This window comes from Enhydra lutris, unplaced genomic scaffold (assembly GCF_002288905.1).
Source record: "Enhydra lutris kenyoni isolate GAN:26980312 unplaced genomic scaffold, ASM228890v2 scaffoldscaffold29, whole genome shotgun sequence".
Lineage (NCBI taxonomy): Eukaryota > Metazoa > Chordata > Mammalia > Carnivora > Mustelidae > Enhydra > Enhydra lutris.
This window is the reverse complement of record NW_019154113.1, coordinates 2139104-2165001: the sequence shown is the minus strand read 5'-3', so window position 1 is coordinate 2165001 and position 25898 is coordinate 2139104. Positions and strand designations below refer to the sequence as shown.

The following is a 25898-nucleotide window of genomic DNA, read 5'->3' as shown; positions in this document are numbered from 1 at the left end:
CCCTTCCTTCCTTCCCCCACCCCAGAGACGATCTCTTTTGCTTCTTTTCCCTGATGATTTCTGGAACTCAAACAGTGCATGCTTGAGTTTTCTATTGTATAACAAATTACCCCAAGTTTTAGCAGCTTTAAACATCCATTCATGGTCTGGCAGCTCTGTAGGTCAGCAGTCCAGGAATGGGCCAGCTGGCTTTTCTGCTCATGTTCTGACGAGGCCACATTCAAGGCATCACCCAGGCCGCATTCTCCTCTGGTGCCCAGGGTCCTCTTCCAAGCTCCCACGATTGTGATTGAAGTCTGTTTTTTGTAGTTGTGTGGCTGAGGTACTGAGTTCCAGTTGGCTGTCATCGGGAGGCCAGTCTCAGCCACCCATGTTCCTTGCCATATAGCCTCTCTTCCATCTTCAAAGCCAGCATCACAAAATCTCCCCCACCTCAAATCCCTCTCATGCTTCCAATCTCTCTGATCTCCCTATCTGACCCATAGACCCAGATAAACAGGCTCAGGTGATTGGGTCAGGCCTACCAGATAATCTCCCCATCTTAAGGTCAACTGATTTGGGCCTTAATCACATCTGTAAAATGCCTTTGCAGAAACACCTGCTTTAGTGTTGGACTCTGTGGGGGGAGGTATGTGTAGTCCGGGGACTGGAATGTTGGGGGCATCTTAGAACTCTGTTCCCCACAGCAGGATCACATTGCTACCTCTTGGGCTTTCAGTTTGGGGTGCTGTTGGTTATCTCCCCATACGCAGATGTGGACTTAGCCTCCTACCCTCTTGCCTCCTCTGCCCATGTGCACTCCTCAAAAGGTCCCATTAGAGTGACATAGAGCGGTTCATTAGATCAATGCTCCACGTTTGTTATTCTCATGGAAATACCCTCTGTAACTGAGCCAAGTGGTCAGCTACAATGGACTCCTTTTGTTTTCTTTGGAGCTCTTGATTGCCTTCTTTTTTGTTCACTTAGTTTTCTATGTACTTACCATTAATTCAACCACTAACTTTTTGCCCATTTTCTCAATATCCTCAGAAGCCACATTTTGTGGAAGTCACAGGTTTTGGGGGAGATATTACTACTTGGCTGAGTAGCTCAGCTCCTTGTCTTCTGGGGACCTCATGGGTCTGCACCTGGCTCTCTGTAAGGTAGGGCAGTGCTTGTGACTGTTAAGAACAGAAGTAACTGTCAATGTTCCAGAGCATGGCTGCCCCATTGATCTGGATGCTGGCATTAGGGTGACCATGCCCCAGAGCAGTCCCCAGCTAACCCTCGATGTATCGAGAATTAAACTTTTGATATTTGAAGCCACAGAGCTTTTGGAATCATTTGTTACTATCACATAACTTAGCTGCTCCTGACTGATGGAGAGTGGTGACCAAGTGTGGGGGTGTCACTGCAGCAGAAGATAAGATTTGTAGCATTGGCTTAAGGGCTGGTGAGCAGGCAGAAAGAAAACTGATGGTGAGGGCCTGAAGGATGGCCATCATGTACCCAGTGGTAGAGTATTTGATAAATTGTCACCTGGGATAACTTGGAAGAATCAAAGAAAAAAGACTTAGGGGTATTACTCTACCACCAAAGATTAAGAGGCTCAAAGAACTCGCAATTAAGTTGAGAGAGAAATGCATGTATCAAAAAGCACCGGAAAGTGTCTATTGACAACATAGCTAACTGGAATCAAACAGATTAGGTAAGAAGTTAAGTACATTCTAATTTCATAGGTTAGTAATATTTAAAATGAGAACACTTTATCTTTAAAAAAAAATCAATGGAGTTCAGCCTTTTGATGTGGGTCATAATGCTATACACTCAGCTGTGCTGCCCCAGTTGCCAGGCCACTAAATGTATCCAAGTGTTGACTAGGGGTGTCTAAGTAGCAGAGGAAAACTGCCACAAGGGACTGCCCAGAAACACTCCACAGATAAGGAGGATGCAGAAGGAAGAAATACAAATTAAAATATGCACACACATCCATGAAACCATGAAGAAATGACAGTTCCAGGTCTGTGACTTTGCAAGTTGATACTGTCCCTCTGTATTTTTTGTGGTCTCAAGTTCAAAGGCATGAAGAAAAAAACGCTTTACATATATAGCTTATGCTGTATAAATACACCATCTATAGTTACTTTTTTACTGTCATTGGAGAATATTTTGCAATTCTTCCTCGGTTATAATATTTTTACCAGAGCCATATAGGCCTGAACAATGCAATTTGAATTTCGTTGCATTCTTATATGGATTGAAATGGGAAAAACCTACTATTTGCTCTAGAGCCTATGCAATTTTTTTTTTAAAGATTTTATTTATTTATTTGACAGAGAAAGAGATCACAAGTAGATGGAGAGGCAGGCAGAGAGAGAGAGAGAGAGAGAGAGAGGGAAGCAGGCTCCCTGCTGAGCAGAGAGCCTGATGCGGGACTTGATCCCAGGACCCTGAGATCATGACCCGAGCCGAAGGCAGCGGCTTAACCCACTGAGCCACCCAGGTGCCCCGAGCCTATGCAATTTTTTAATAAGATTTTATTTATTCATTTGATCGAGAGTGAGAGACAGCGTGCGTGCACACACACAAGCAGGGGGAGGGGAAGAGGAAGAGGTAGAAGCAGACTCCCTGCTGAGCAGGCCGCCTGATGCAGGACTCCATCCCAGGGCTCTGGGATCATCACCTGACCCGAAGACAGACTCAGTTTAACAGGCTGAGCCATCCCTGCACCGCTAGAGCCTATGTATCTTAAGAAATCATATCTGAAATGGGGTGCCTGGGTGCCTCAGTGGGTTAAGCCTCTGCCTTCGGCTCAGGTCATGATCCCAGAGTCCTGGGATCGAGCCCCACATCGTCCTCTCTGCTCAGTGGGGAGCCTGCTTCCCCCTCTCTCTCTGCCTGCCTCTCTGCCTGCTTGTGATCTCTGTCTGTCAAATAAATAAATAAAAATCTTAAAAAAAAAAAAAAGAAATCATATCCGAAATGCCTCTCACATCTGTCTTGTTTTTAAGTGAGAGGCATAAACTATATTTATTGTCTTCCCCATGTTTACATCAATGTCCTGTTGAAAATATTCTGAAAATATAATTATTTAAGAATGAAAAGAAGTTAACTAAATTTTTGAGAGAAACTATGCACAAGGACTAATAGAATTTGTGGCTGGAATTTATGATTACCCTTAATCTCCACCCTTCTACAGATGGAAATGGGCTGGGAACCACCCAGCTCCCAAGGAGGGAGTATGTCCAAAGCCCACCCCCACCCGTGCAGATAAGGAAGACTGTGGTGAAGAAAGAACCCCCAGGGGTGAAGCAAGACTCTAAAGACCAGTGCACTGGCCAGGCCTTCCCAGGCAACAGGATTGGGATGATTCCAGGAATATCCTTGCTCCTGGGTGGGGAAAAATACCCGCCAGGCAGGATTTTAGGTTTGCTATGGATGTGCTTTACCGGGACCCTCCCACTCCTCTGCTTTTTGAATCAGGGTGTTTGTTGTGTTATTCTGTCCCTTTCTCCCACGGTGCAGTGGGATTGTGCATTGGGGCTAGGAGTGGGGTGGGGGTAGGGGGCACAGACAACTTATCTTTAGGTCATAGGTTTCTAGACTAAAAAGAACCGTATGAGCCAGCCACGTATAGAGACCACTGAGCCTGCTACAGAGGTCCTGGAACTCGAATGGGACACTACAGTCTCCCTCGCCTCAAATCCCTGTCATCCTTCAGTCTCGGATCTCCCTGTCCCTGGCCTCTAGATCCAGATTTAAAAGGCTCATGGAAGTGGGGCAGGCCCACTTGGGGAGGGGAAAAGTAGATTTTACATGTGGGAAAGAAGGCTCGAGTGACACCTCTGGGTCAGTGCTCTCACTGTCCCTCTGCCAGGATGACCAGCATGTTCCAGAGAGTCTGTTCCATCAACCTGTCTGTCCCCGGGTGCCTCGCTGGGAACTCATAGCTTGGCCAGAAATAAACCTTTGAGATCTGCAGGTTGTTCGTTCTGAGGAACGGCCCAGCCTCTTTTGACTGATACAGTTTATCTTACCCTTGGAAGGGGTGTCCTCAGAGCTTCTGCCCTGCTCCAGTTTCGTCTGGTTGCCCTCTGGACCCCTCCCCACCCTCCCATGTGGGGTGCTTCCTGGATCATGTGCCTCCCTCTTCATTGTTGGAGCTCTTCATCTTGGAAGTGTTATCTCTGGTAGCTTCCTACCATGAGAAACAATATACGCAAGGTAAATTTTGTGGGACCTCGTGCATCTAAAAATATTTGGTTTGTACTTTGGGTGAAGATGGGAAAATAATTTTACTTTAGGTTGCCTGAGGCTTTGTTCCTTGCCTTCTAACTTCTACTTGTTGCTGTGGAGGAGCTCACAGACATTCTTGACTCCTGACAATCTTGATGTGACCTGCTTCTATTGTCAGGACACTTCTTGTCCCCATTATTCCGAACTTCAACAGCAATCTGCTTTTGGGTAGGGCTATTTTCTTCCCAGCGTGCCGGGCTCCCTGTGGGCCCTTTCAACACACATTCTTCACTAGTGGAGACTTTTCTTGGGTTAATTCATTGATGACTATGCCCACCCCTTGTGTTTTCTCTAATCGTTCATTCAGGGTCCCTGTTTTTTGATCAATGGACTTTCTGGATGGTCCTCTAATTTTTTTCTCTATTTCCCATCTTTGGCGTTCTTTTTTGTTCTACTTTAAAAAAAAAGATTTTATTTATTTTAGGGAGAGAGAGAGAGAGAAAGAACACAAGTGGGGCAGGAGCAGAGGGAGAGGGACAAGCGGACTCCATGCTGAGCACAGAGCCTGATGCAGGGGCCAATCCCAGCACCCTTAGATCATGACCTGAGAGGAAATCAAGAGTCAGATGCTCAACCGACTGGGCCACCCAGGCACCTCTTATCCTACTTTCCTAGGGATTTCCTCAACTTTATCCTCCATTTCCCCTCTTGAAGGTTTTTCCTTTCTGCTATCTTATTTTAAATTTCCAAGAGCTTTGTTAGTTCTCTGAATGTTTCTTTACATGTGTCCCGCTTTCATGGGTTGCAATATCTTAATTTCTTCAATGACATTATTAGTAGTTATGTTGTCGTGGACTTCTCTCTGTATAGTCTCTGTATATTCCAACTTGCTTTTAAAAAAATCCATTGGGGCTCTAGATTTCATGACACAGGGCTTTCCTGAGATGCCAGGTCAACTTTGGCTGTGTGTCAAAGGCTGATTAGAAGCCCTATCCACACATGTGGGGCTCATGAACAGTGGCCTTTCCTTTGGGTGATCTGGCATAGTTGTGCAACCACAGCTGCCAAAAAGTTTAGGTATTTCCCTTGGCCTGGTCTGATGCCACAGAAAAGACCCTTTGTCTCCTGGCTCCTGCCATCTTAAATGCCAAAAAGGGAGCAGGGTTGGTCTCACCATCCAGTGTCTATCTGCTCATTTAATTCCCCCCCTTCCTATTATGGCTCCTCCACTGTCAACTGTGCCTGGGGTCTCCCAACCCAAGATGCTCCTTTATACCTTCTTTAGACAATAACCATCAGCTTTTGTCAGAGGATCTGGGCAACTCTGTACTTCTTAGCCAAGCTTTCCAGTTTATTCTTAGGTTAGCCTCTCATTCACATTCACGTCCAGAGGTACCTAGTGCCACCCATTCGTGACCTTTCTGGATATTCCAAGGTATGTTCCTGGCTCTCATTTCAGGATTTCATTTTCTCCAGTCTGCTAAGTATTGTAGCTTCAAAAATTGTGGTGTTGTTACTTCTTCCCTTGCTCTCCCTATCCTTGCCAATTTCTGTCTTATAACAAACTTACTGTTGTTTCAGGAGGCTCCAGAAATGAAAAGCCAGTCCACCACCTTTACCAGAAACCCCAGTCTTGAACCTCTTTACTCCCCAGACACATCTCCATGTACTTGTTCTCATCTGATCTTCCTGCTTTTTTATATTCTGTGCCTTCCACCTGACACTTGACCCCCACTCACCCTCATATATACAATGAGCTACCTCTGCCAGAATTCTGGTTAGCAAGAAAAACATGGACTCACAGCTCTGGGGAAGAGAAATCCATCTCTGGATACTGGAACATACTTCTACATGGTAAAGGCTGCAGGGTCTGAGCCCTTCAGTGATCACCAGATGGGTGAGAAACCAGCCAAGGGGCTGAGTTTTGCATCTGGAGTGCCACAGGGCACCCCTGAAACTCCTAGGGAGACAGCACTCAGCACTCATGGAGAGGCCTAGGGACTGCTCTGGGCTGTGGATGGAGGTGGGGTGTGTGGCAATGCAGAGGACCCTTGACCCAGGCTGACCTCCCCTCACCCAGAGCAAGTGTCTTGTCCATGGCTGTGTGGCCCAATGTCTAGAATAGTGCATACCTGTAGGAGGATGGCCAGTGCGTGTGTGCCCTCAGGCTGTGGGGGTGGGGGGGGGGGGCTGGTATCCCAGCAGGGGTCATGGAGAAAGCCAAAAGATGTGGAATCTCAAAGACTGGGCAGAATCCCCCACCCCAGCTGGAGGGGAATAGAGAGGGGATGGGTGCTGGTAAGTGACTGACTGTGGCATGTGGTGGGACTACAAGAACATTCTGCATCATTATTTGGTCAGAACACAAATCTCTTAAATGTCATCAACACAATCTGCCTGACAGAATGATTCCTTCCTGCCAGGAGAGGGCCCTGACCCAGATGGCCCTTACAGAGCCCACCGCAGGGAAGCAGGCCAGTAGTCTTCCCACAGGGAACCAACTTGATCAGTGAGAGGGGAGTTTATTTAGGGTTTCGGTTACAGACACCCAGGGTGCTCAATCATCCATGCCAGTTTACGGTTCCCCCTAGCAAGTAACAGAGAACATCTCTCTCAGTTCCTTCTTCATTACCTGGAAAGACGTTTTTTTCCTACCCAGGCCTCAAATTAATTTGGTGAGAAATGGATGCTCTTAATTTTGTGCACACGATGACCTCGCCCCACCCAGCCTTCTTCTCAGGTCCGCAGGGTTTGAGTGCCTGGGCTGCCGTCACCCAGTCACCCAGCAGGGTCCCCTTGCGGCGGGCGGACACGTGCAAACCGTCCATGAAGGCAAACCACCCAGGGGGCTAACCCAGGCCTCCGCCTTCCGGTTCAGGGGCTGCCGGTGAGGGTCCGGAAAGGGTCTTGCGGCGCTTGATTCGGAAGCAGTAGAAAGTAATATACTGGTCTCTCCAGAGATGGCCTAGGCCTGCAGAAGGACGGTGGGGCCGAGGCGATGAGGGTGGGGGCGCCGGTGAGAGTCAGGGAGGGGCAAGTTGGCAGGGCCCGGACAAGGAGTACGCGGGCTGGGCGCCGCGGAGAATTTCCTTCGGGAGGCCCAGACAGTGGGTGGGTGGGGCGCAGTGGGCGGGGTCCTCGCAGCTGGTGGCGTTTGAAGCCTTCCCCACCGCCGTGGGAGAGGGGCAGCCTGGAGAAGTTGTTGGCAGCAGGCCGGACCGGGGAGGAGGAAGGGGCCCCGCGTTCCCTGAACGGCGGCGCCGGTTGCACCAGCACGTAGTTCACTCCTGCAAGCACAGTACGCGGTGGGCACGTCACCCACGCTGGCAGGTTAACCACCAGCCGGGGGCCAGTCCGACTCCGGCCGACATAGGCTCACCCGCAGCGCGATCCCCTCGGGGTCCCCGGCTGCTCGGTCGGGGAAGCAGCCGGTCCTTCCTGCGGGAGCGGCCTCGCCCCACCCGAGACCTCGCTCCCACCCGGGCCGCACAGAGTTCCGGAGCTGAGCAGAGGGAGAGAGCATGGAGGGGGCGAGCGGCCTGCGCCTCGAGGCGCGGCCACCTAGGAACCCTGCTGCGGCGGGGTGCCCGGGGAGTTGTTCCGCCCCCAGGCCAGGCCGGCAGCCCCACGCCCAGCCGGAGCGGACACGCCTCCCCGCCGTGCATACGCCGCTCTGGAAGGAAAGAGAGAAGCGGAGGCGAGCCCCACGGAGGCGCGCCCATCCCCAGCGCCCCTCACAGGCGGGGACGGAGGGACAAAGGGGCGCCCTCCCAAGCGCTCGCTTCCACTCCAGGGTTCGAGGTTGTCACCGTACAGAAGCCGTGGCAAGAAAATGCCCCGCGGGCTCCCGCTGCTAGGGGGGTGGGGTCGGGTCGGGTCGAGTGGGGTGGGGTGGGGTGGGGTGGGGAGCGGTCTCCGCGCAGCCACGCCCCGGCCCGCCGCCCTCGGACGTCCTGCGTCAGCGTGCCCGGCTCTCGGCTCAAATTTCCGCTCCTCCTCCCGCGGGCCAAGAGGGCACGCCCATTGGCGAGCTCAGGCCCCCAGGCCGGGTCGGCCCCTCTGGCCGCCTGGATTGGTCCGACCGCCTACCGACGAACCAACGGCGTCAGCCCCTTTCTAGGCCACGCCCCCTCCTCAGCCGCGGGCGCGCGACCGCTCTATCTTGACGATGCGCGCTCTGGGATCCCCGCCCCCTCCGCGCGCGCAGTTCCCCGCGGCCGCCGCCGCCTGTAACCTGCGCCGCCAGGATGTGGCTGGGGGCTGACGTCGGGTCCAGATGTGGCCCCGGCCCCGCCCACCCCCGGGGCCGGGCCGCCCACACCGAGCCGCGGCGCGCACGGCGGCTGTCCCGCCTGCCACAATGCGCGGCGAGGCTGCGGCCGCGACTTGGCGAGGTAGTCCCTAACGTCGCTGCTCGGCATCCTTAGGACAGGCCGCCCCTGACGCCGCGCGGGGACCCCACTGGCCCGCACCCCCCATGTGTTCACTCTTTGGTGCCCGGCCGGGCGGGCGCCTTGCGGACGCGGAGCCGCGCGGGTGACGGCAGAGGCGGCTGCGCGCCCAGCCCAGCCCGCGGAGAGGGCGCGCCGCGCCCCCGCCCCCCGCCCGCTCTCGGGAGGCCGTGGGTGCGGATGCGCCGCTGACGACTCGCAGCGACCAGCAGTGCTGCCGGCCCGCCGGCCGGAGCCCGCAGCATGGCAGCCGCCGCCTATGTGGACCACTTCGCCGCCGAGTGCCTCGTGTCCATGTCGAGCCGCGCGGTCGTGCACGGGCCGCGGGAGGGTCCGGAGCCCGGACCCGAGGGCGCGGCCACCGCTGTCGCCGCCACGCTGCCCCGCGTCGAGGAGCGCCGCGACGGCAAGGACAGTGCCTCGCTCTTCGTGGTGGCGCGGATCTTGGCGGACCTCAACCAGCAAGCGCCGGCGCCCGCCCCGGCGGAGCGCAGAGAGGGCGCCTCGGCCCGGAAGGCGAGGACCCCCTGCCGCTTGCCGCCAGCGCCGCCACCCGCCCCCGAGCCGGCCTCCCCCGGCGGCGAAGGTGCTGCGGCCGCGCCCCTCAGCCCCGCGTGGAGCGAGCCCGAGGCCGAGCTCGAGGCGGGGCTGGAGCCGGAGCGGGAGCCAGGGCCCGCGGGGAGCGGCGAACCCGGCCTCAGACAAAGGGGCCGGCGGGGCCGAAGTCGCGCCGACCTCGAGTCCCCGCAGAGAAAGCACAAGTGCCACTACGCGGGCTGCGAGAAAGTTTACGGGAAATCCTCGCACCTCAAGGCGCACCTGAGAACTCACACAGGTCAGTAGGGCCGCCCGGGCGCCCCGAGCGCGCGGACGGGGACAGCGCCAGCCACCGGGCCACGCCCCCGGAGCTGCCGGCGGGGCGGGAGGGGCGGTCGGGCGGGGAACGGTCGGGGCCTCGCCCCTTCCCCCGCCACACGGTCCAGTGGTCGACCCCGCGCGCGGAGCGAGACGGGTCCGGGAGCTGGGAGCCGGCGCCCGCTCGGCGACCGCGCCCCCGCCGGGCACGCCCCCTCCCCGGGCACTCTCGGGCGGGGCCGCGGGGGCGGATGTCGTCATCGGGGCTGCGGGCGTAGACCCCGCGGGGGGCGGGGGGGTGGCGCGGGCAGGTGCGGGCGAGCTGGGTGGGGACCTCGCGTGCTGCTCGGGGAGCTGGGCGGCGGGGGCGCCCCGGGGCCGCGGGGGAGGGGTTTCCTCGCCCCGGCCCCTCCCCTGCCGGCCCCTCCCCCGCCGGCCTAGCGCGCTCTCAGGAGGGGAGGGGCCCACCCAGCCCGGCCCGGCCCGGCCCGGGCGAGCGGCGGGCTAAGTTCACGCGGGGACAAGGCTCCCTCCAGCCACTCGGCACATTCTTCGCTCTCCTCTTCCTGTAATTTTTCCAGCGTTCTAAGGTTTAATTTGTCGAAACTAGAGCCAGCAGCGGCAGAGGCGGGGGGCGGTCCGGGTTCTCTGCCGGAGGCTCTTTGTGGGAGCCCCGCCCATCCGGCCAGCGGGGGCGCGCCCGACCCGAGAGGGCTCTTAGGCCTGGGGGCGCTTTCTCCAGAAAGGAGCGCCCAGTCCACAGCCGGTTCATCCGCGCCGCCCTTTTCTCCGCGCTGCTCTCACCTGCCGGGCGGCACCTGCACGGGGGGCGGTCGGTCTCAGAGGACCATCGCCTGACCCCCGACCCCCGGACAGCCCTCCCCTTCCCGTGGGCCCGGAACCTCGTCGTTGGATGTTTTTCGTTTTTTTTAAACAACGGTGGGATGCAACCTTTCTCTCTCAGTTTGGTTTAAAGAATTGTGTATTTTTCCTGGGCTCACGCCAACTTTTCTGTTACACTTAATTCTTCCACATTTGGACCAGGTTAAAAACCCGTATAAATAAAGTTGTCTTGTTACCAGCGATTTAGACTTCACATTTATAAAACAGTACAGAAACTGGTTAAAAGACTGGAGTAAAAACGGCAGTCCTCAAGACCCTGGAGCTGAAAGACCCCTTTCTCCTGGTAAATTTGGAACTGAGCTGTCCCAAGGTCTTCAGGTGTCAAGACCGGCGGATTTCAGACGAACCTTTACCTCGGAGGCTGCCCTCCGCGGTTTTGGTCCCTTGCTGCGAGCGCCCCAAATCACGTGGCTGGTGGTGGGGTCGAGGGTGAAGGCGGGGCCATTTCTACTCATTCTGAGTCAGAATTAAGTGTGTGTGGACAGATATAGGGGGTGGGGTTAGTGTAGGGATGGATGTTGGTTCAATTTAGGAACGTTGTTGCAAGGGTGGGTGTGGCCGTAGGGGAGGGATCAAGCTAGGTTGGGATCCTGGAGCACCCAGATTACGGGGGCAGTTCCAGTGCGTGGGTCTTGGCTCGAGGACCGATTTGGGGCGCGAGGTCTGTAGTGGACCGGTAATTTAAGGATTGGATACTTCGCAGCCTGCTTCACTGTGGCCTTCCAGCCGGCTAGCGGGGTTCGAGAATTGCGGAGGGGCTGGCTGAGGGGCGGGGCTCGCTGTCGTGGGCGGAGCAGGCTTGGATGGGGGCCTGAGCTGGAGGATAGCTTGTGGGTTGGTTCACTCCCTAATTCAGGCTCCAGTGTCCCTGAGCGGGTTCCTTGGCGAGAAGATTAGACAGAGGCGATGGGAACCCGGGTCTCCCCCAGTGGGTGGAACCCAGTCTCTCTGGGGTGATTTGAAACCCCAAACAGGCAAGAGAGGATGGACCGCACACTGGCTGCAGTGTGCTGAGTCTAAGAGCAGGGAGCCAGCCTTGCCCTCCAAGTGTGCCCTACCTCCACAGCAGATGTAGACCTTCGAGTCAGGAATGTACAGGGTTCCTTTGGGGGCCTTGGAAATGTAGATTTCCAGGTCCCAGATATTGACCTCCCACTGAACACACAGTTTAAGTGGTGCCCCACGTGAATCTGATTATGAACCATTATGCCTCTGGAGGGTGTCTGGTTCAGCTTCTGGTGGAGGGCACCTCTAGGGAGCCCATTTCCAGTCTGTGCCCAGGTGTGCAGAACATAATTAGCTGGTGTTCATAGAGGGGAAAGGGGTAGCTCACAGGCCACAGTGGTGACTGAGAGGCCAGGCTACCCTGGAAAGACCTGAGCAGCAGACATTGGTTCTGAGGTTGCTGTGGTTTGGTTTGTGGGCTTCCAACAGCCTTCTGAGGGGTCCCTGCTGGCAGTGGTTCAAGTCATGCCAGGCCTTACTCCACTAGGAACCACCACCACCACCACCACCACTCCACCCACCCATAGTGATTTTATGGCAGGGGGTGAATATCAAACCCACTTGAGCCAAGAAGGCAGTTCCCAGCTTGCTCTGTCTAGCCCTGTGGGCAAGGACAGGTCCCCAGACCTCCCTGCAGCTTGGTGATGTCTCCCCTGACCACTTGGAAGGTGTGGGAAATGAGGCTATGAGTTTGAGAACCCTTCGGGAAGGACAAGGCTGAGCCTTGACTCTAGGGAGACCCAGCCTTCCCTGACTCTGCTGTGGTCACCCACCCACACTGCCTGTCCCAACTGAATGCAAAAGAGCTGCCTGTCCTGGTTAGTTGTATGCCAGTCTCCTGGGGACTGATTACCCTGTTAAATTAAGGTAATTGTTGATATTATAGCAAACATGTGATGAAGCAAAGACACTAAGGTTTTTGCAACTCAACACACTTTTTTTTTTTTTTTAAGTCACTTATTGGCTAGTCAGATCTTCCCAGTCCAGATCTGGGAATTTGCTAAGTCTTGCCTTAGGGAATAGCAAGACCAGTAACATATTTTCTTGGGAGGCTGAAGGGCTTTGATGTGAACATTCAGGACTTGCAGAAGGGAAGGCCTGGGGCCCTCTGAGGGCCGATCTTCCCTCTGAGCCAGCCAGGCCCTTCACCTGGAGATTCCTGCTTGTTGTGCGGGGTGGTGGGGCTTGGCAGGCCCCAGCAGAATGGTCACTCAGCCTTTCTTGGCAGAGATGCCTTGAATACATTCCTACCTATTTGTTTCCACAAAGAATTGTTTTCAGAATGCCTCTGTGCCCTGTTTTCCCTGCAGCACGAGGAGCTAAAACATCCGATTGTGAGCTGCCTGGGCTGGGTCCAATTTAGCAACTCTGGGGGCCTGGCTGGAAAGGGGGACATTGTGCTGTACGCAGCTCCTCCCTCCTGCCTACCTCAGGAGAGACACATCCCTGGTTACCTGGCCCTCTTTGGGGTGGGGGTGGAAGTAGAGTAAGATTGCCTTCTCTCTGCCATTTCCTGTAATAATTTGGGTGGGGTTAGTTTGAAGTTTATCTTGAGCCTCCAAACAAGGGATTTGATCATGAATGAGATTATTGGGGCAGGGTATTTAGGCTCCCTCCCCCAACACAAAGTCCGGCCCTAGAGCCTGGTTTCCAGCCACGTTGTTCTCCTGGGCCCCTCGCAGGTGCCCTCCTGCGCAGCTGCCTTGGACCAGCAGCCTGCCCGGTAGAGTGTGAGCCACTTTAGCTCTCCTGCACCCCGGGCAAAGCCAGGCTGGCACAGAGCCAGCACTTTGTTCAGGATACAGGCAGGCTGGCGGTTCCCATCCCTGCTCCCGCATGGTCCTAGCCTGCCAGGGGGCCTAGTTGTGAAATTCTTCAAACAACACAGAAGCGTGTAGACAGAACGTGCCAGCCTTCCCCTCCTCTGGCTAACCACCCTCCCCACGTGTTGGTGTATCCCTTTCCAGGCCCTTGTAATGGATTTATGTTACGCACGCACATGCAGACATTTGAAAAGTACACATGCAGGATCCTAGCAAATACATTCTACCACAGGATTCTGTTGTGTACTTGTTTCACGAGGCACCTTCGTTCTTTTTCCTGCCTGCGTGGTACTCCACCTGGCTGCACGGTCCACAACCTGTGAACCCCTCACCTGCTGGAAGGATACTGCATTGCCTTTCCCGTGTTTTGCTGTTTCGTGCCTGTAGCAGTGGACTCTGGTGTGGGTGTTGGTGCAGGGGAGCTGGCATTTCTATAAGATCGAGCCTTGGCAGTGTTACTGACCGTAGTGTAGACGGCATTTCAAAGCACTGTGGAGTTTCTCTGTTGACTTAAAAGACACTAATTATGTTTTTAAAGGAAATAGCACATTATGTTTTTAAAGGAAATAGATGGAGGTCTTGGTCTCCCCAGTACTGAGGTTCCTGCTGTGTTGCTGCCTTTTTTTCTTTTTTTTTTTTTTTAAACTTCTCCCAGTTCTCCTTTTGCGTGTGTGAGATCGTCATATTGAGAACATTTTAGAACAACACGAACAAAACCACCATTACTCTCTCACGCCTCATGCCTTCCCACCATCTTTACTTGGCTTACCCTGTGGCCCCGCCCGGGTCAGGTGTGCACACCCCATCCCCCATGCCTCTGCCTCCTGGCTTGTTGGCACTGGGCACGGGGCTGGTGTGATGCCATTTGAAACTCTCCCTTCTCTGGCTAAAAGAGGGCTGGAGCCCCTCCCGTGTGAACCAGCCGATAGCACCACACTTGAGTGAGGAGAGGTCCTGCATGTGGGGCATCAGATCTGGAACACAACACAGGTGGGGCCCTGGCCCTTAAGAGGAGGTGCTCTGAAGCGGGCTCACTGAACCCAGCCCGCAGCAGCCCAGACACAGTGAGGGCCCGTTTGGTTGACCTTGCTCTGAATCCAGTTGGTCGTTGGGTTCCTAGACGTAGCAAATCAAAAGGGGAAGAGGGAGATGTGTTGATAGCGGCTACAAGTGAGGAAGGAAAGAAACCAAGTTACTAGTATGTGTTCATCGGTATCTGCTCGTGTCCTTAAGTATGTAACTTGAGAAGCCCATCAAAACCAAACAGAGCTGTAACACAGGCGGGGCTGTCAGTGCAGGGGTGTCACCCTCCCCAGCAGTCCCCGAGGCCTGCATTCTGTCATAACTGTTACTTAATAACAGTGATCTTGAGGTATCAGGGCACTGTTAAAGTGGGTCTGGTCTGTGCTTTAGGGAAGCAGTTAAGCTACTTTTTGAAATGAAGACTTCTAGAAGGTCACACTCAGCTCTCAGAGTTGTATCTAATGCTTGTGGACTGGCCGCTTGGGGCAGGCATGGTTCTGTTCGCATTCGTCTCCAGTAAGCAGTTTCGCCTTCCCAAGGACCCTTTGAAAAACGGCACTGCTGTTATGACTAGTCTTCCAGTACAGATGCCAGGGCTCTGATGGGTTAAGAGATCTGCCCAAGGTCGCACAGCAAATGAGGGGGGAGCTGAGGTTTGTGCGTGGGCACTGCTGAGTTCAGGTAACCCCCGCCGTGCCCAACTGCGACTCCTGTCTGGACCTGCGTTCTGGGGCATGACAGGTGGGCAGTGCCTCAGGGGATTAGAAGCCTGCGTGTCGCCAGCATGCTGCTCCCCCCACCCCCCAAATTCTTACTCTGAAATACAGTGAACTCTCAGACATTCTCGTAGACTCATTGGTTAAATATTTTGTCACCTTTTCTTTATCATTTCCCCCCCTTCCTCCATTTTTTTTTTCTCTAAGTACTGTATCTTGTCCCTTCCCTGTCTCTTCTCTGTCTTTAAATAGTATGTGTTATGTAACATACAGTCCATATTAAGTTTCCCTAATGATTCCCAAAATGTCCCTTATAGGATGCGGGATCCAGTTAATCACACGTGGCGCTTGGTGGGCCTCTTCAGTCTCCTGCTGTCTGAAGGAGTCCCCTGTCTTGCAGCCTTTTGTTGCTTTGGCATTTTAGGGCGGCAGGTCAGTCGTCTTGTAGAATATCCCGCAACCTGGGTTTGTCTGGTTGCTTCCCCCGATTACGTGCAGCTTGAACAGACTTTGGTCAAAAAGGAGACAAGGTAGTGTTGGGTACTTCCACGTACCACCGTGGGAGCACATGCTGTCAGGTCGCCTGGTCGCTGGATCACGTCCCTGGTTAAGGCAGTGTCTGCTGGGTTTCTTCTCTATAAAGGGACATTCTTCTCTTGATAATAGGTAGCTCTTAGGGTGTCACTTTGACACTGGGTTTTGGGAGGATTAGGGTGCTGCTGGGCTTGTGTGTATAGCTGGGTGCCTGGTCACCTTTATTCAACCCCCTTCAATCTGTTGCTTCAATCTGGTGCACCTGGGAGGTTTGTGCTGCTTCTTCCAACTTCCTTGACTGGATAAGCACTGGGGTTTCTGGGTCCCACTGTTGGGAGCCCTTTTAAAGTCAAAGGATAGCTCAGCCAAGTCTTAGGTGTTCTCCCTTCCCAGACAAACAACACGCCCTAATTTTACTTTGAATGAAAATGTTTCCAGGGGCGCCTGGGTGGCTCAGTGGGTGAAAGCCTCTGCCTTTGGCTCAGGTCAGGATCCCAGGGTCCTGGAATCGGCAGGGAGCCTGCTTTCCCCCTCTCTCTGCCTACTTGTGATCTGTCTGTCAAATAAATAAATAAAATCTTAAAAAAAAAAAAAAAGGAAAATGTTTCCAGATGGTATTTATAGCCTTTGTTTTGTTTTGTTTTGTTTTGTTTGTTTGCTTTTCATTTAGCCCACAGCACCCTTGCTTTGTGGCCACAGGTGACCCATCCTCCAGGTCTGGGTGGGGCCTGCAGCCAGTGATACCCTCAAGGTCCTGGTGGGTCTCTGCTTGCTTTCCAGAAAAAACAAATACTGATCTAAATCCACACACCTTAGTCTATCTTACTTCCCTTTCATAGCCCCAAGTGGGATTATTTCTTGAGAACTCAGCTTCCCATCAAAATGGACTTAAGACTTTGGAGTGTTCTCTTTAGTTTGGCAGTTTTGAAGGAGCTGCCATGGCGGGACTGGGATGGGAGGGTGTTGGGCGTTTGGCTGCCATGGCCCATGGTGGGACCCTGAGCTTGGAAGGCCTTGGCCCCCGCCCTAGGTCAGTGTAATAGAGACTCAAATGCTAACTTTTTACTTTGTTGGCAGTGATTTGACACTAGGCACTTGATGTAAGAAAAGCTCTGCCATTTGGCTACACACACACGCGCGTGCGCGCGCGCGCGCTATCCTGTTTGTTGTTGGGTTCAAACCTAGAACACGTTTATATGGGACGTGTGATCCTGTGATTCTGGTTTGTTTATTCACTTTGACCTTAGGGTCACTCTAAACCCCATCTTCCAGCATCTGTGGGTCAACCAAGGCTTCTTGGAGGCATTGGAGTTCCCTCAGCTGAAAGTAGGCGGTGGTATAGAGACGGATTGTCTGCCTTACCGACCCTCTTGCCACTTTCAGGGCCCCAGCACTGATGTGCCGTACCCCCAGCTCCCGTTCCCTCCCGACCCAGGGCCTGGGCGGCGTCCCTGTTTGCTTGTTGTGTGCATGGTGGGAGCAAGTAGCCTTGACCAGTCCATAGTTTTAACTAACATCATTCTGAACAAACAGAACAGAGGATACGGGTGGTTTTTTTGTTGTTGTTGTTGTTTGTTTGGTTGGGTTTTTTTTTTTGGTGTGGGGGGGAATCTGTTATTGTTCTCCTTTTTTGAAGTTCATCACACAAACACTTGCTAACCAGGAATTTGGCCACACTCCGTGGTGATTGGCCAGTCTGTCCCAAGGTGACCTGCTTGGAAGAGCACTGAGGCTTGATGCCTCAGATTAAATGTCCCTGTGCTGCTGCCCCAGGGGCGTGGCCTTCCCTGCATGGGTGGGTGACCCATGGTCCCTGAGCACAGGGCACAAGCTGGTCTCCTTGGAGCTAGAGCCCAGGGTACATCATGGAAGAGCTTTGCAAGGAATGGGGGCCCAAATAAACAATCACTTACCAGAGAGCACGTGGCTTGGCTCCTGCATTGGGCTCCTGTCCCAGGAGCTTCTGAAGGTGGAGTTCTGGCACATGCCTGTGTCCTGCAAACACCAGCCAACTGGAAGGAAGCTTGGGAATGGAGAGAAGAGGAAGTGGGCTTAGAGGAGCTCAGGAGGCTTCTTGCCCCCCACCTAGGACCGCCACAGAGACATGGAGGGACATAAGCAAGGTGATGGCCAGGCAGCTTGGCCCATGGTCAAGGGCCCAAGTTGGGGCCTCCCGACACTCTTGCATTAGGTAGACCTGACCTCATTCTCCTGGAATTGTATAGGTTCTATCATATGGACAGGAATTTCCACCCCCGTGAACTCCTCTGAGCTTTTTCACTTGCCTTTAACTCTCTTTAATGGTAAACATGTTCACACACAGAGGGTAAAGGGAACTTGGTTTGAGGCTAGGGGTAGAAGTTAGTTAATGGCAGATGAAGAGTAGAGGTTTTTGCAAGGAAGTGTTGGGAAAGAGAGGAAACAGAAGAGGCTTAGAGCTCTGCCCTTTGTGGGGAGAGGAGCGGGGGCCCAGGAACCTATAGGTGTGTTCTTGGTACCCAGTGATGCTTTGTCTGGGCCATTCGCTGGGCTGGTGGTTCAAATCCATGTCTGGAATCAGGGGAAGGGTCTGGACACTGGGTGTTGGCACCATGGGTGCACCTCAGACATCTTCCCAGTAACAAACTTCAACATATTTTCATCAAGAGAGAAATAATAAATATGAGCAAATTGCATAGTTGCCATTGTAACAAGCATTGGGCAGTCTAGCTCCTTAGCAGTCTCTCCGTTGTCTTAGTTAACACTCCGCAGTCGGCTTCCCTGACTCGCTGTCTGTTGTCCTCATTCCCCCGACCGGCCGTTGTCTAGTTTGTCCGCTGGTCATTGGTGTCCCCTGCCCTGGGCCCCAGCCCCAGTGGTCTCCTAGCAAGTGTGCTGAATGGCCTTGGCAGGGTCGGTGGGGACTCAGGCCCTGGAGACGCCATGCACAGGTCCCCTCTGATTCCTCCCAGAGATCTTGCCTGCCTCCTCTGGCAGCCTCACACCCTGGATTTCCATCTGGATCTCTGGACCCTGTGGTGGGAGAAGCAGCCCCTCCCAGCAGTGTGTGAGGGTCCACAAGGGACTCTGGCTCCTTGCAGCCCTGTGTGCTAAGGGCGGTTTCCCAAGGCTTCCTCATCTTTTCCAGGATACCCCTTTATGGCTGCTTGCATGGCACTCCCTGCTTTCTAAAATTACTTTGCTGCTTGGCTTTATGCATCAGGGGCTATCAGGAGGGTCTGAGGGGCTTTGCAAGACACTGTCTTTTATTGTGATGAAATGTAGTCTCAGCATTTTGTGCCATGCTCTCTTTGTGGAGGGTCCATGGTCCCGTGACAGGCATCTGCCATCATGGGCATCCTTGGTGAGCACGAAGGTGGTTGTCCTGAGTTACTGTCAGGCCTCTGGGTCTTGCAGGAAATTCAGCCTCAGCTTCTTTGAGGTTCTGATTTGAAGCTGTCCTTCCCTAATGATTGGTGGGTGTTTCATGTTAGCATTTTGCTCATTTACCTCATTCTAAAGTGTACTAACTTTGGTCTTCTAAAACTTCCACTTTCCTTCCCCTTTCCCTGATCTCACTCATCTCCTTGAATCTGAGCTGAGCATTTAAACTCCTTCCCATACCCAGGCCCTTCTGTCCCTCATTCAGCATCACACATGGCCCCGGAAGACATATTCATGTGTGTGCGCGTGTACATGTGTGTGCACTGTCAGCCGCCTGCCAAAGCTCAGGGGATTGTTCCTTTGGAAGTAAGCCAGTCACAGGGCATCTGGCCAGGTGGCACAGGCTGCAGCGGGGATGGCTTTTTCTCCATGACCCCCAGTGGGGCTGTTTTACATCCAGGCTGGTGCCTTGCAAGAGCACAGAAGGAAGGAGCAGTGTGTGCTGGGCAGGTCTGGCCTTCAGGGTAGAGTGGGAATCCTGGAGCCCAGCTGGAGGGTGTGCATTCCTGGTCCCTGATGAAGTCCTCCTTCGCAAGCCGTTTTGCCCTTGACCTTTTCCGCTGGGGCAGGTAGCCTGGTATAGGGGCCTGGCTGAGGCCAGGGGAATGAAAGCTCTTTAGCTACCCAGCAAAGTGTGCAGCCTCATGTGCCCTCATTTCTTATGCTATCCTCCTCCCCCTCCTTCCCTTTCCCTAGTCTTCCTCTCCCTTCTCCTGTCCCCTTCCTTCCCTCCCTTCCCTTCCCTTCCTCCTGCCCCCTTCCCCTTAGTCCAACCCCCTACCTTTCCCTAGTCTTCCTCTCCCTCCTCCCCCCTCCTGTCCCCTTCCCCTCCCTTTCTCCTCCTCCCCCTCCCTTTCCCTAGTCTTCCTCTCCCTCTTTCCACTTCTCTTACCCCTTTCTCCTCCTCCTCTTCCTCCTCCCTCTTTACTGACACCTTCCTTCTCTCCCTTCCCTTCCCTTCCCTTCCTCCTCTCCCCCTCCTCCTCTCCCCCTCCTCCATCTCTCCCTTCTTTCCCCTTCCACCTCTTCTCCTTTCCCCTCCACCTACTCCTCCTCCCCCTTCTCCTTACCTTCCTTGCACCCTAGGATGTAAGCACATTTTTAATCTGCCTTCAGGGGTTTCCAGCCCACAGGATTAAGACTGGAGGTGTGCTGGGGAGTGGGGCCCTGGGGGCTTGAGAGCTGTTGAAGACACCTCTCCTTGGTGCTGTAGCTCTGGCCCTTCCCAGTGTGTTAGCCTGGTGGGCTGTTCCTGGGCAGCCAGCCTCTTCCTACAAACTGGGAGGTAAACACTGGGTCACCTCGGTAACTGGCAGAGCTGGGGCTCAAAGTGCTTGTGGCGAGAGTTCTCATTGTCTCAAGTTTCTGGGATGCTGCTCTGTTTTGATTTTTTTTTTTCTTTAATTAGCTGGAGTGACTAAGATACCAAAATGCCTGACCCGGTTCCTATAATTTCTTAATAAACATTTATATTCCGTTTATAGGAGGAATGTTTCTTCCAGTGATTCATTGACTTTTTCTTTTAAACTGTGGCAAGGCAGGGCGGGGGTGACACCGAGGGCCCCCACTACAGACAGCTGGCTGGGCCACAGGCGGGGAGCACTGGCAGGGGTCCAGGCACCGGGAGCACTTACGTAAACACCACACCAAGATTGTATTGGCTTTGAGGTTGAGTAAGTTCCATGGAAAATTTGGGGGAGATGCCTCTTACCTCAGGGTGTTCGGATGCCCATAACTGGAGCTTCTGGAAGCCATCTGACAGACCCTGAAGTCTTTCTGAGCCCCAGCAGTGCTCTCTCCACCTGGGACGGAGTTTCTCCTGGGAGACCACTGTGTGAACTAGTTTTACACCTCAGGACAAGGTGATGCCCTGGTGCTTGCTGTTAAACAGTAACTGCCATGTAGGAAGCTTGGGCTGGATGGGCCAGGCCATGCCTCCAGCCACCCTGCTGGCTATCCCAGGGAGGACCTGCGAGGGGGCTTCTGGGCCAGGCAGCACCCGGGTGGGGGGGTGAAGCAGCCTTTAAGCAGCCTTATAGTTAACACCCAGCCAGGGACCCAGGGTCCCCTCTTCACTGTGGGCACCTAGGGCCCCTTGGTGCCCTTCTGTCTACACAGACTGGCTGAATTCTGCTGAGTTAGGCACGGCTGCCCTGGGGCTGCTCTGTCCTCTTCACTGCCAGCGCCCTGTGTGTACCTGTGTGGAGAGCCCTTCCCTGCAGCAGGTACTGTTGCAGTCACAATGGGGGGACAGTTCCCCCAGCCCCAAAACTGAAGGAAATGTCTCTGTGGGTTGCATTTATCTTGTGGTGAGTCTCTGGTGCCCTGTGCCTTTCAGCTTCTCCAGATTTTTCTGTCAAGTGCTGGGCAGCCTCCTTACCGGGGTGGGCACTGAGAACACTTGTTGTCCCCCTTTCTCCCTTTTTCTGAGAGACCCTTTTCAAGGCTATGTGCAGAATTTGATTTTTTTTGTGTGTGTGAAGAATGTACTTTATTTAATAATGTTGGTGAAAAGACACAAATTAAAGGTATTAAACTCTGTGAAAAGTGTTGGAAGTCCAAAGTCCTAATCCATTTGGGAGTTTTGTCAAAAACTCAGTGTCTCTGTGCACTTTGTAAGCCCTGCCTAACAGCCTGGGCTTTGGACCTGGAGCCCCAGCCCAGAGCCCCAACCCAGTGCCGCGCTCCCCTCCCCACTGTGCTGAAGTTGCTCTGTTCCAGGCAGCTCTCCTGGAGACTCTCTATTTTTATGGGAGAAAGTCTTTTTTGCCTGATACACTTTGTCATTTGAACAGAGAGACAAAATGGCGTGTTGTTGAGGACGGGGGTGGAGGGGCTTTGGAGTGAGGACAGACTGAGCCTCGGGCTGGTGTTCTTCTGTGGAAAGCAGGTCGGGGCGCGCTGACCCGGAGCGGGAGGCAAGTGTGCCCTGCTCCAGGGGCCTGGTGGGAGGTGTGTGAGTGGCGTGGCCTGTGCCCTGTGAAGGTGTTGTGTGCGGGTGGCGTTTGCACGTGTCTGGGTGGGGTGTGGGTGTGTCTGTGTTTAACCTGCTGGAACAGAACTTCACCCACTGCCCCCGAGTGACCATTGTTGCTGCCTTCTCTTTTGGACAAAAACAACAACAGACGATTTAGAACTCCTTTTTTGGAGCTGGTGCCAGCTCGTACCCCTACCCTCCAGCCCCCTATGGAGGGCCCCAGCTGTGTCCCAGCTTCTATGCCCCAGGCCAGAAAATGCCCATTTTGGCGGTGGGAGGATGAAGCGGGAGCCTGGCCATGGAAAGCCAGTGTAGCTGGGGGGTTCTGGGAGCATCTTGTTGCTATGGAGACCTGCTGCTGGGGGAGCTGTGCTCAGCCTGGGGAGTAGCAGCCGGGATCTCAGGTGAGCCTCATCTGTTACCAGGTGACAGAGCCCTCCCAGGCCCCAGCCAGCTGCACCAGGCCTGACGGGTTTTAAGGCTCAGAAGCAGCTGGCCTGGGACCTTGAGGTGACCCCGTCGCTGGTCACCAGAGCAGCTCCGGTGGGCACCCGGCTGGTTGCTCCTCCCCTTCGCAGGGTTGGTCTAGTGGTGACAGGTGTGGTGCCAGCCCTGCCAGGCGACTCCACCCCTGTGGAAGTGGAAGGACTTTCCAAGTCTGTGCAGTCTTTGGAGGAGGTTGCCCACCCCTCGGGGAGGCCCCGGTGCTAGGATGGAAGAGTTTGGCGACCGGCTGCCCAGCTCTGCGGCCCAAGAGCAGCAGAGACTGTGTTTGCCGAGGGCCTGCTTCACCCCACGTTCGGAGCGACTCCTCAAGGGGAGGGCACAGGGCTCCACTGTCAGGTGGCTGGGAATCCCACTCGGGACTTACGTTTGCTATTTTTGTAACTTTCCTGGGCTTCTCTGCTTTCAGCATGCATTCTACTTGTTTGCAGGAGTGATTGTTTTCTGAGCTTTGGGCCATCTGCGGATTTCACCCCTCTTCTTTTCTTTCTTTTTTGGGGGGGAGGGGGCAGTTTGCAGATACGAGAATTGTTTCCTAAAGGGAAGCATAAAAGCGTTCTTGAGGCTGGGTTTTCAGCTTTCGGACCACAGTTTCATACTCCTTTCCTGCTTGCTTTTCATCTCCGTCTGAGTGTTTGGCATCGAGATGCTTCCTGTGTGGTCTGAGGCGAATATTTTGAATGAATATAAGGACTGAGGGCATCACTTCTGAGGTGACACCTGGGCACCAGTGTGGGCTTCCTTCCTCTCTCCTGGCACCTCGCTGTTCTGGAAGGTATTTGTGAATGTTGGGTAGGGGCAGGGGCTCCCCAGTCTCCCACGGACCGGTGCCTCTGCTCCGCCAGGAGAGGCCACCGGGGGCCTGGGCTGTTGCTGTGCCCCGCTTGCGGGGTAGGCTGTGTCCCTTGCATGCTGAGCGCTGGGGCTGTGGTGAGCCCCCTGAGCTGGGCACGCCCCCAGACCTGCACAGGACGGCTCAGGTGTCTCAGGTGTAGTTGCTACAGGTGTCCACTCAACATCTCCCCTGGGGAGGAACAGTCCCAGGTCTGTGATGGCCACATTTGGGTGTTCTTCGAAGTGCAGAGACAAGCGTGCCCCTGTCCTTCTCATGGGGCGCAGGGGCAAAAGCCAGGGCTGTCTGTGCAGAAAGGTGGGCAGGTGCAGCCTCCAGTAGGGATTCCCGCAGGCTGCTCCCAGCGTGGAGAAGACCAGAAGGCTGGAGAGGCGTCCAGCCTTCTGTGGGGCCCACATTGGGGAGGCATATCAGCTGGTGGGTGGCCTGAGCATTCATGGGCTCTCGCAGGGCCATGTGACCACCTGTGCCAGCCACATCCTGGGCCACAGGAGTGCAAACGGGGTTTCATATGTTAGGGACCATTTCCAGCCACAAGGAAATGACCTGGGAAACTTTTCTGCTTACACTGTCCATTATCAAGAGGGCCAACCCTGGGTGCTCAGCATGCCCTCTGGGTTTTGGACGTTCTGACTCTGGACTGCCTTGACTCCTTGGAAGACAGCCTTGCAAAGGCCAGGTAGAAATCCCAATGGCACCTTGAGCTCCGAGGCAAAGAGTTGGTGTGTCCTGTTCCTGAACCAGCTTGGGAAGGGCCTTAGGAGTCTGCCTTCTCAGTTTTTCTGGAGGGCAGAGTCGCCTTTCTTGGGCTCCTGCCCAGCTCCGGGGTGCTCCATGTGATTGTCCTGCTTTCATGCCTCTTCATTGGGGAAATGTCTTACTGATGCCCCTCCCCCCGCTGCACCTCCTTTTTCTCTGGGTGCGTTTTTTGTAATAGTGTGTCTCCCTCCTCCCAATGAAACAGGTCACACCAAGCAGAGCAACAGGCCCATGCCTACTCAGGAACTACTTGTGGCACAAATGGCTGGGTCTTGGGGATGACAGTGACCTTGGGGGATGCTCCCTACTGTTGTTCTAATGTTTGTGTCCCCTGAGATTCTCAGGTTAAATTCTAATGCCCTGTCTGTTGATACTTGGCAGTTGGGCTTTGGGGAGGTGATTAGGTCCTGAGCCCTCATGAATGTGATCATTGCCCTTGTCCATTGCCCCTTCTTTCTTGTGAGGACACAGTGAGAAGACCTTAGCTAGGAACCAAGGGAGAGGGCCCTCCCCAGAGCCCAGCCATGCTGGAGCCTTGATCTTGGACTTCCTATCCTAGAACTGTGAAAAATACATTTCTGTTCTTTTTCTAAGAAACCCTGTTGGTGCTATTTGGTGACAGATTGAGCAAACTAAGACACTCCCCAAGCCCTTTGGGCAAATACCCCAATACTTCCCCAGCTATCTCAGGTTAGCGCCTGGTGCCCGGGCAGTCGGGAGCCCTTCCCTCTAGCTCCAGAGGTGGGTCTTACTCTCCCAACCCTGTTCATACAGATAGGGGCACCCTCAGATCTGTCCTGGGGACAACAGCCTATATACCTCGAGGCCGGAAGGTACTTGGTCTCACCCCTCACTTGCCGCAGGGCTGGGGGTGTCAGCAGAGTGGTCTCCTAAGTGTCATCTTCACCTGAATTTACAGGCTGTTCCACTCAAAATGGGTGGTGGCTCAGAATTTTCCATGCCTCCAGTTGGCTGGGGTTCCAGGGTGGGGGTTGAGGGTGTTGGGAGCAAGGCCAGGACCCAGCAGCAGCCCAGATACTCACCAGACATGGTTCCTCAGTATCCGAGCTGGTGACCTTTGCCTCGTGGGGTGGCCTGCTCTTGTCCCACTTTCATGGGCTGGATCCATGGTGGGTGAGGGGTCATCCCCTTCTCAGGAGGCTGGCCTGAGGGGTCTGTGGACCCCAGTGATAAGGGAGAACACTTCGAGGTCTGGGCTGTCATTCCACACCCTTCCCCAGGGCCAAACATGGTGGTCACAGGATTTGTCCTAAGAATGTGGGGAATGAGTCCTGGTCCTTGAGCTTACAGGGTTTTGTTTGGTTGGTTGGTTGGTTGTTTCCCCTAAAAGCTGTAGAATATTTCCTTCAACCAAATCCCATGGTTTCCAGTGTGGAATGGAGCTGGGGAGGATTGCTTGTAGCGGCTGGAGCGGTTTTGGCTATGGCGCCTTTTATCACCGAGCGCTCTGGGTCACTCTCCACATACCCCTCGACGAGGTTGGCTGTGTTGTCCCTAGGCTAGCGTAGGTCCTGCTTCTGTACTTCAATGATTTGGAGGGGAAGAAAGTGGATGAATGGGGTTCAACCCCCAAGGCTGCAGGCTAGGTACAGGCTAACCCTTGGGGCTGGGCGAGGGAGGTGGGCCCTCAGAGTCTGGGGTGGGTAACTTTTGGGGTCTGTGGTCACTGTTCTCTCACCTTTCAGAAGGTTGCCACCCTGGCTGCCCAGGCTTTAGTCAAGGGTGGTTGGGTTAGGGCTCTTTGGGGTCCAGCAAGCAGAAGTAGTGATGACACCCTGGCCCCAGCAAGGGGCAGAGTGGAGGGCAGACAGGAGGTACACCAGGTCCCAAGAGAGA

The 25898-nt window shown here is 54.3% G+C and overlaps 1 protein-coding gene across 1 annotated transcript in view; it reads left to right on the top strand.

The window, feature by feature from the left end:
• The first annotated feature begins 8589 nt into the window (after positions 1–8589).
• The window catches only part of LOC111152608 (Kruppel like factor 13), a 45388-nt gene continuing 28079 nt past the window's right edge, over positions 8590–25898 (top strand). The window contains exon 1 of the mRNA XM_022511131.1: positions 8590–9501. Coding sequence (XP_022366839.1) covers positions 8910–9501 — 592 coding nt within the window. The 5' untranslated portion in view covers positions 8590–8909. The remainder of the gene's footprint in view (positions 9502–25898) is intronic.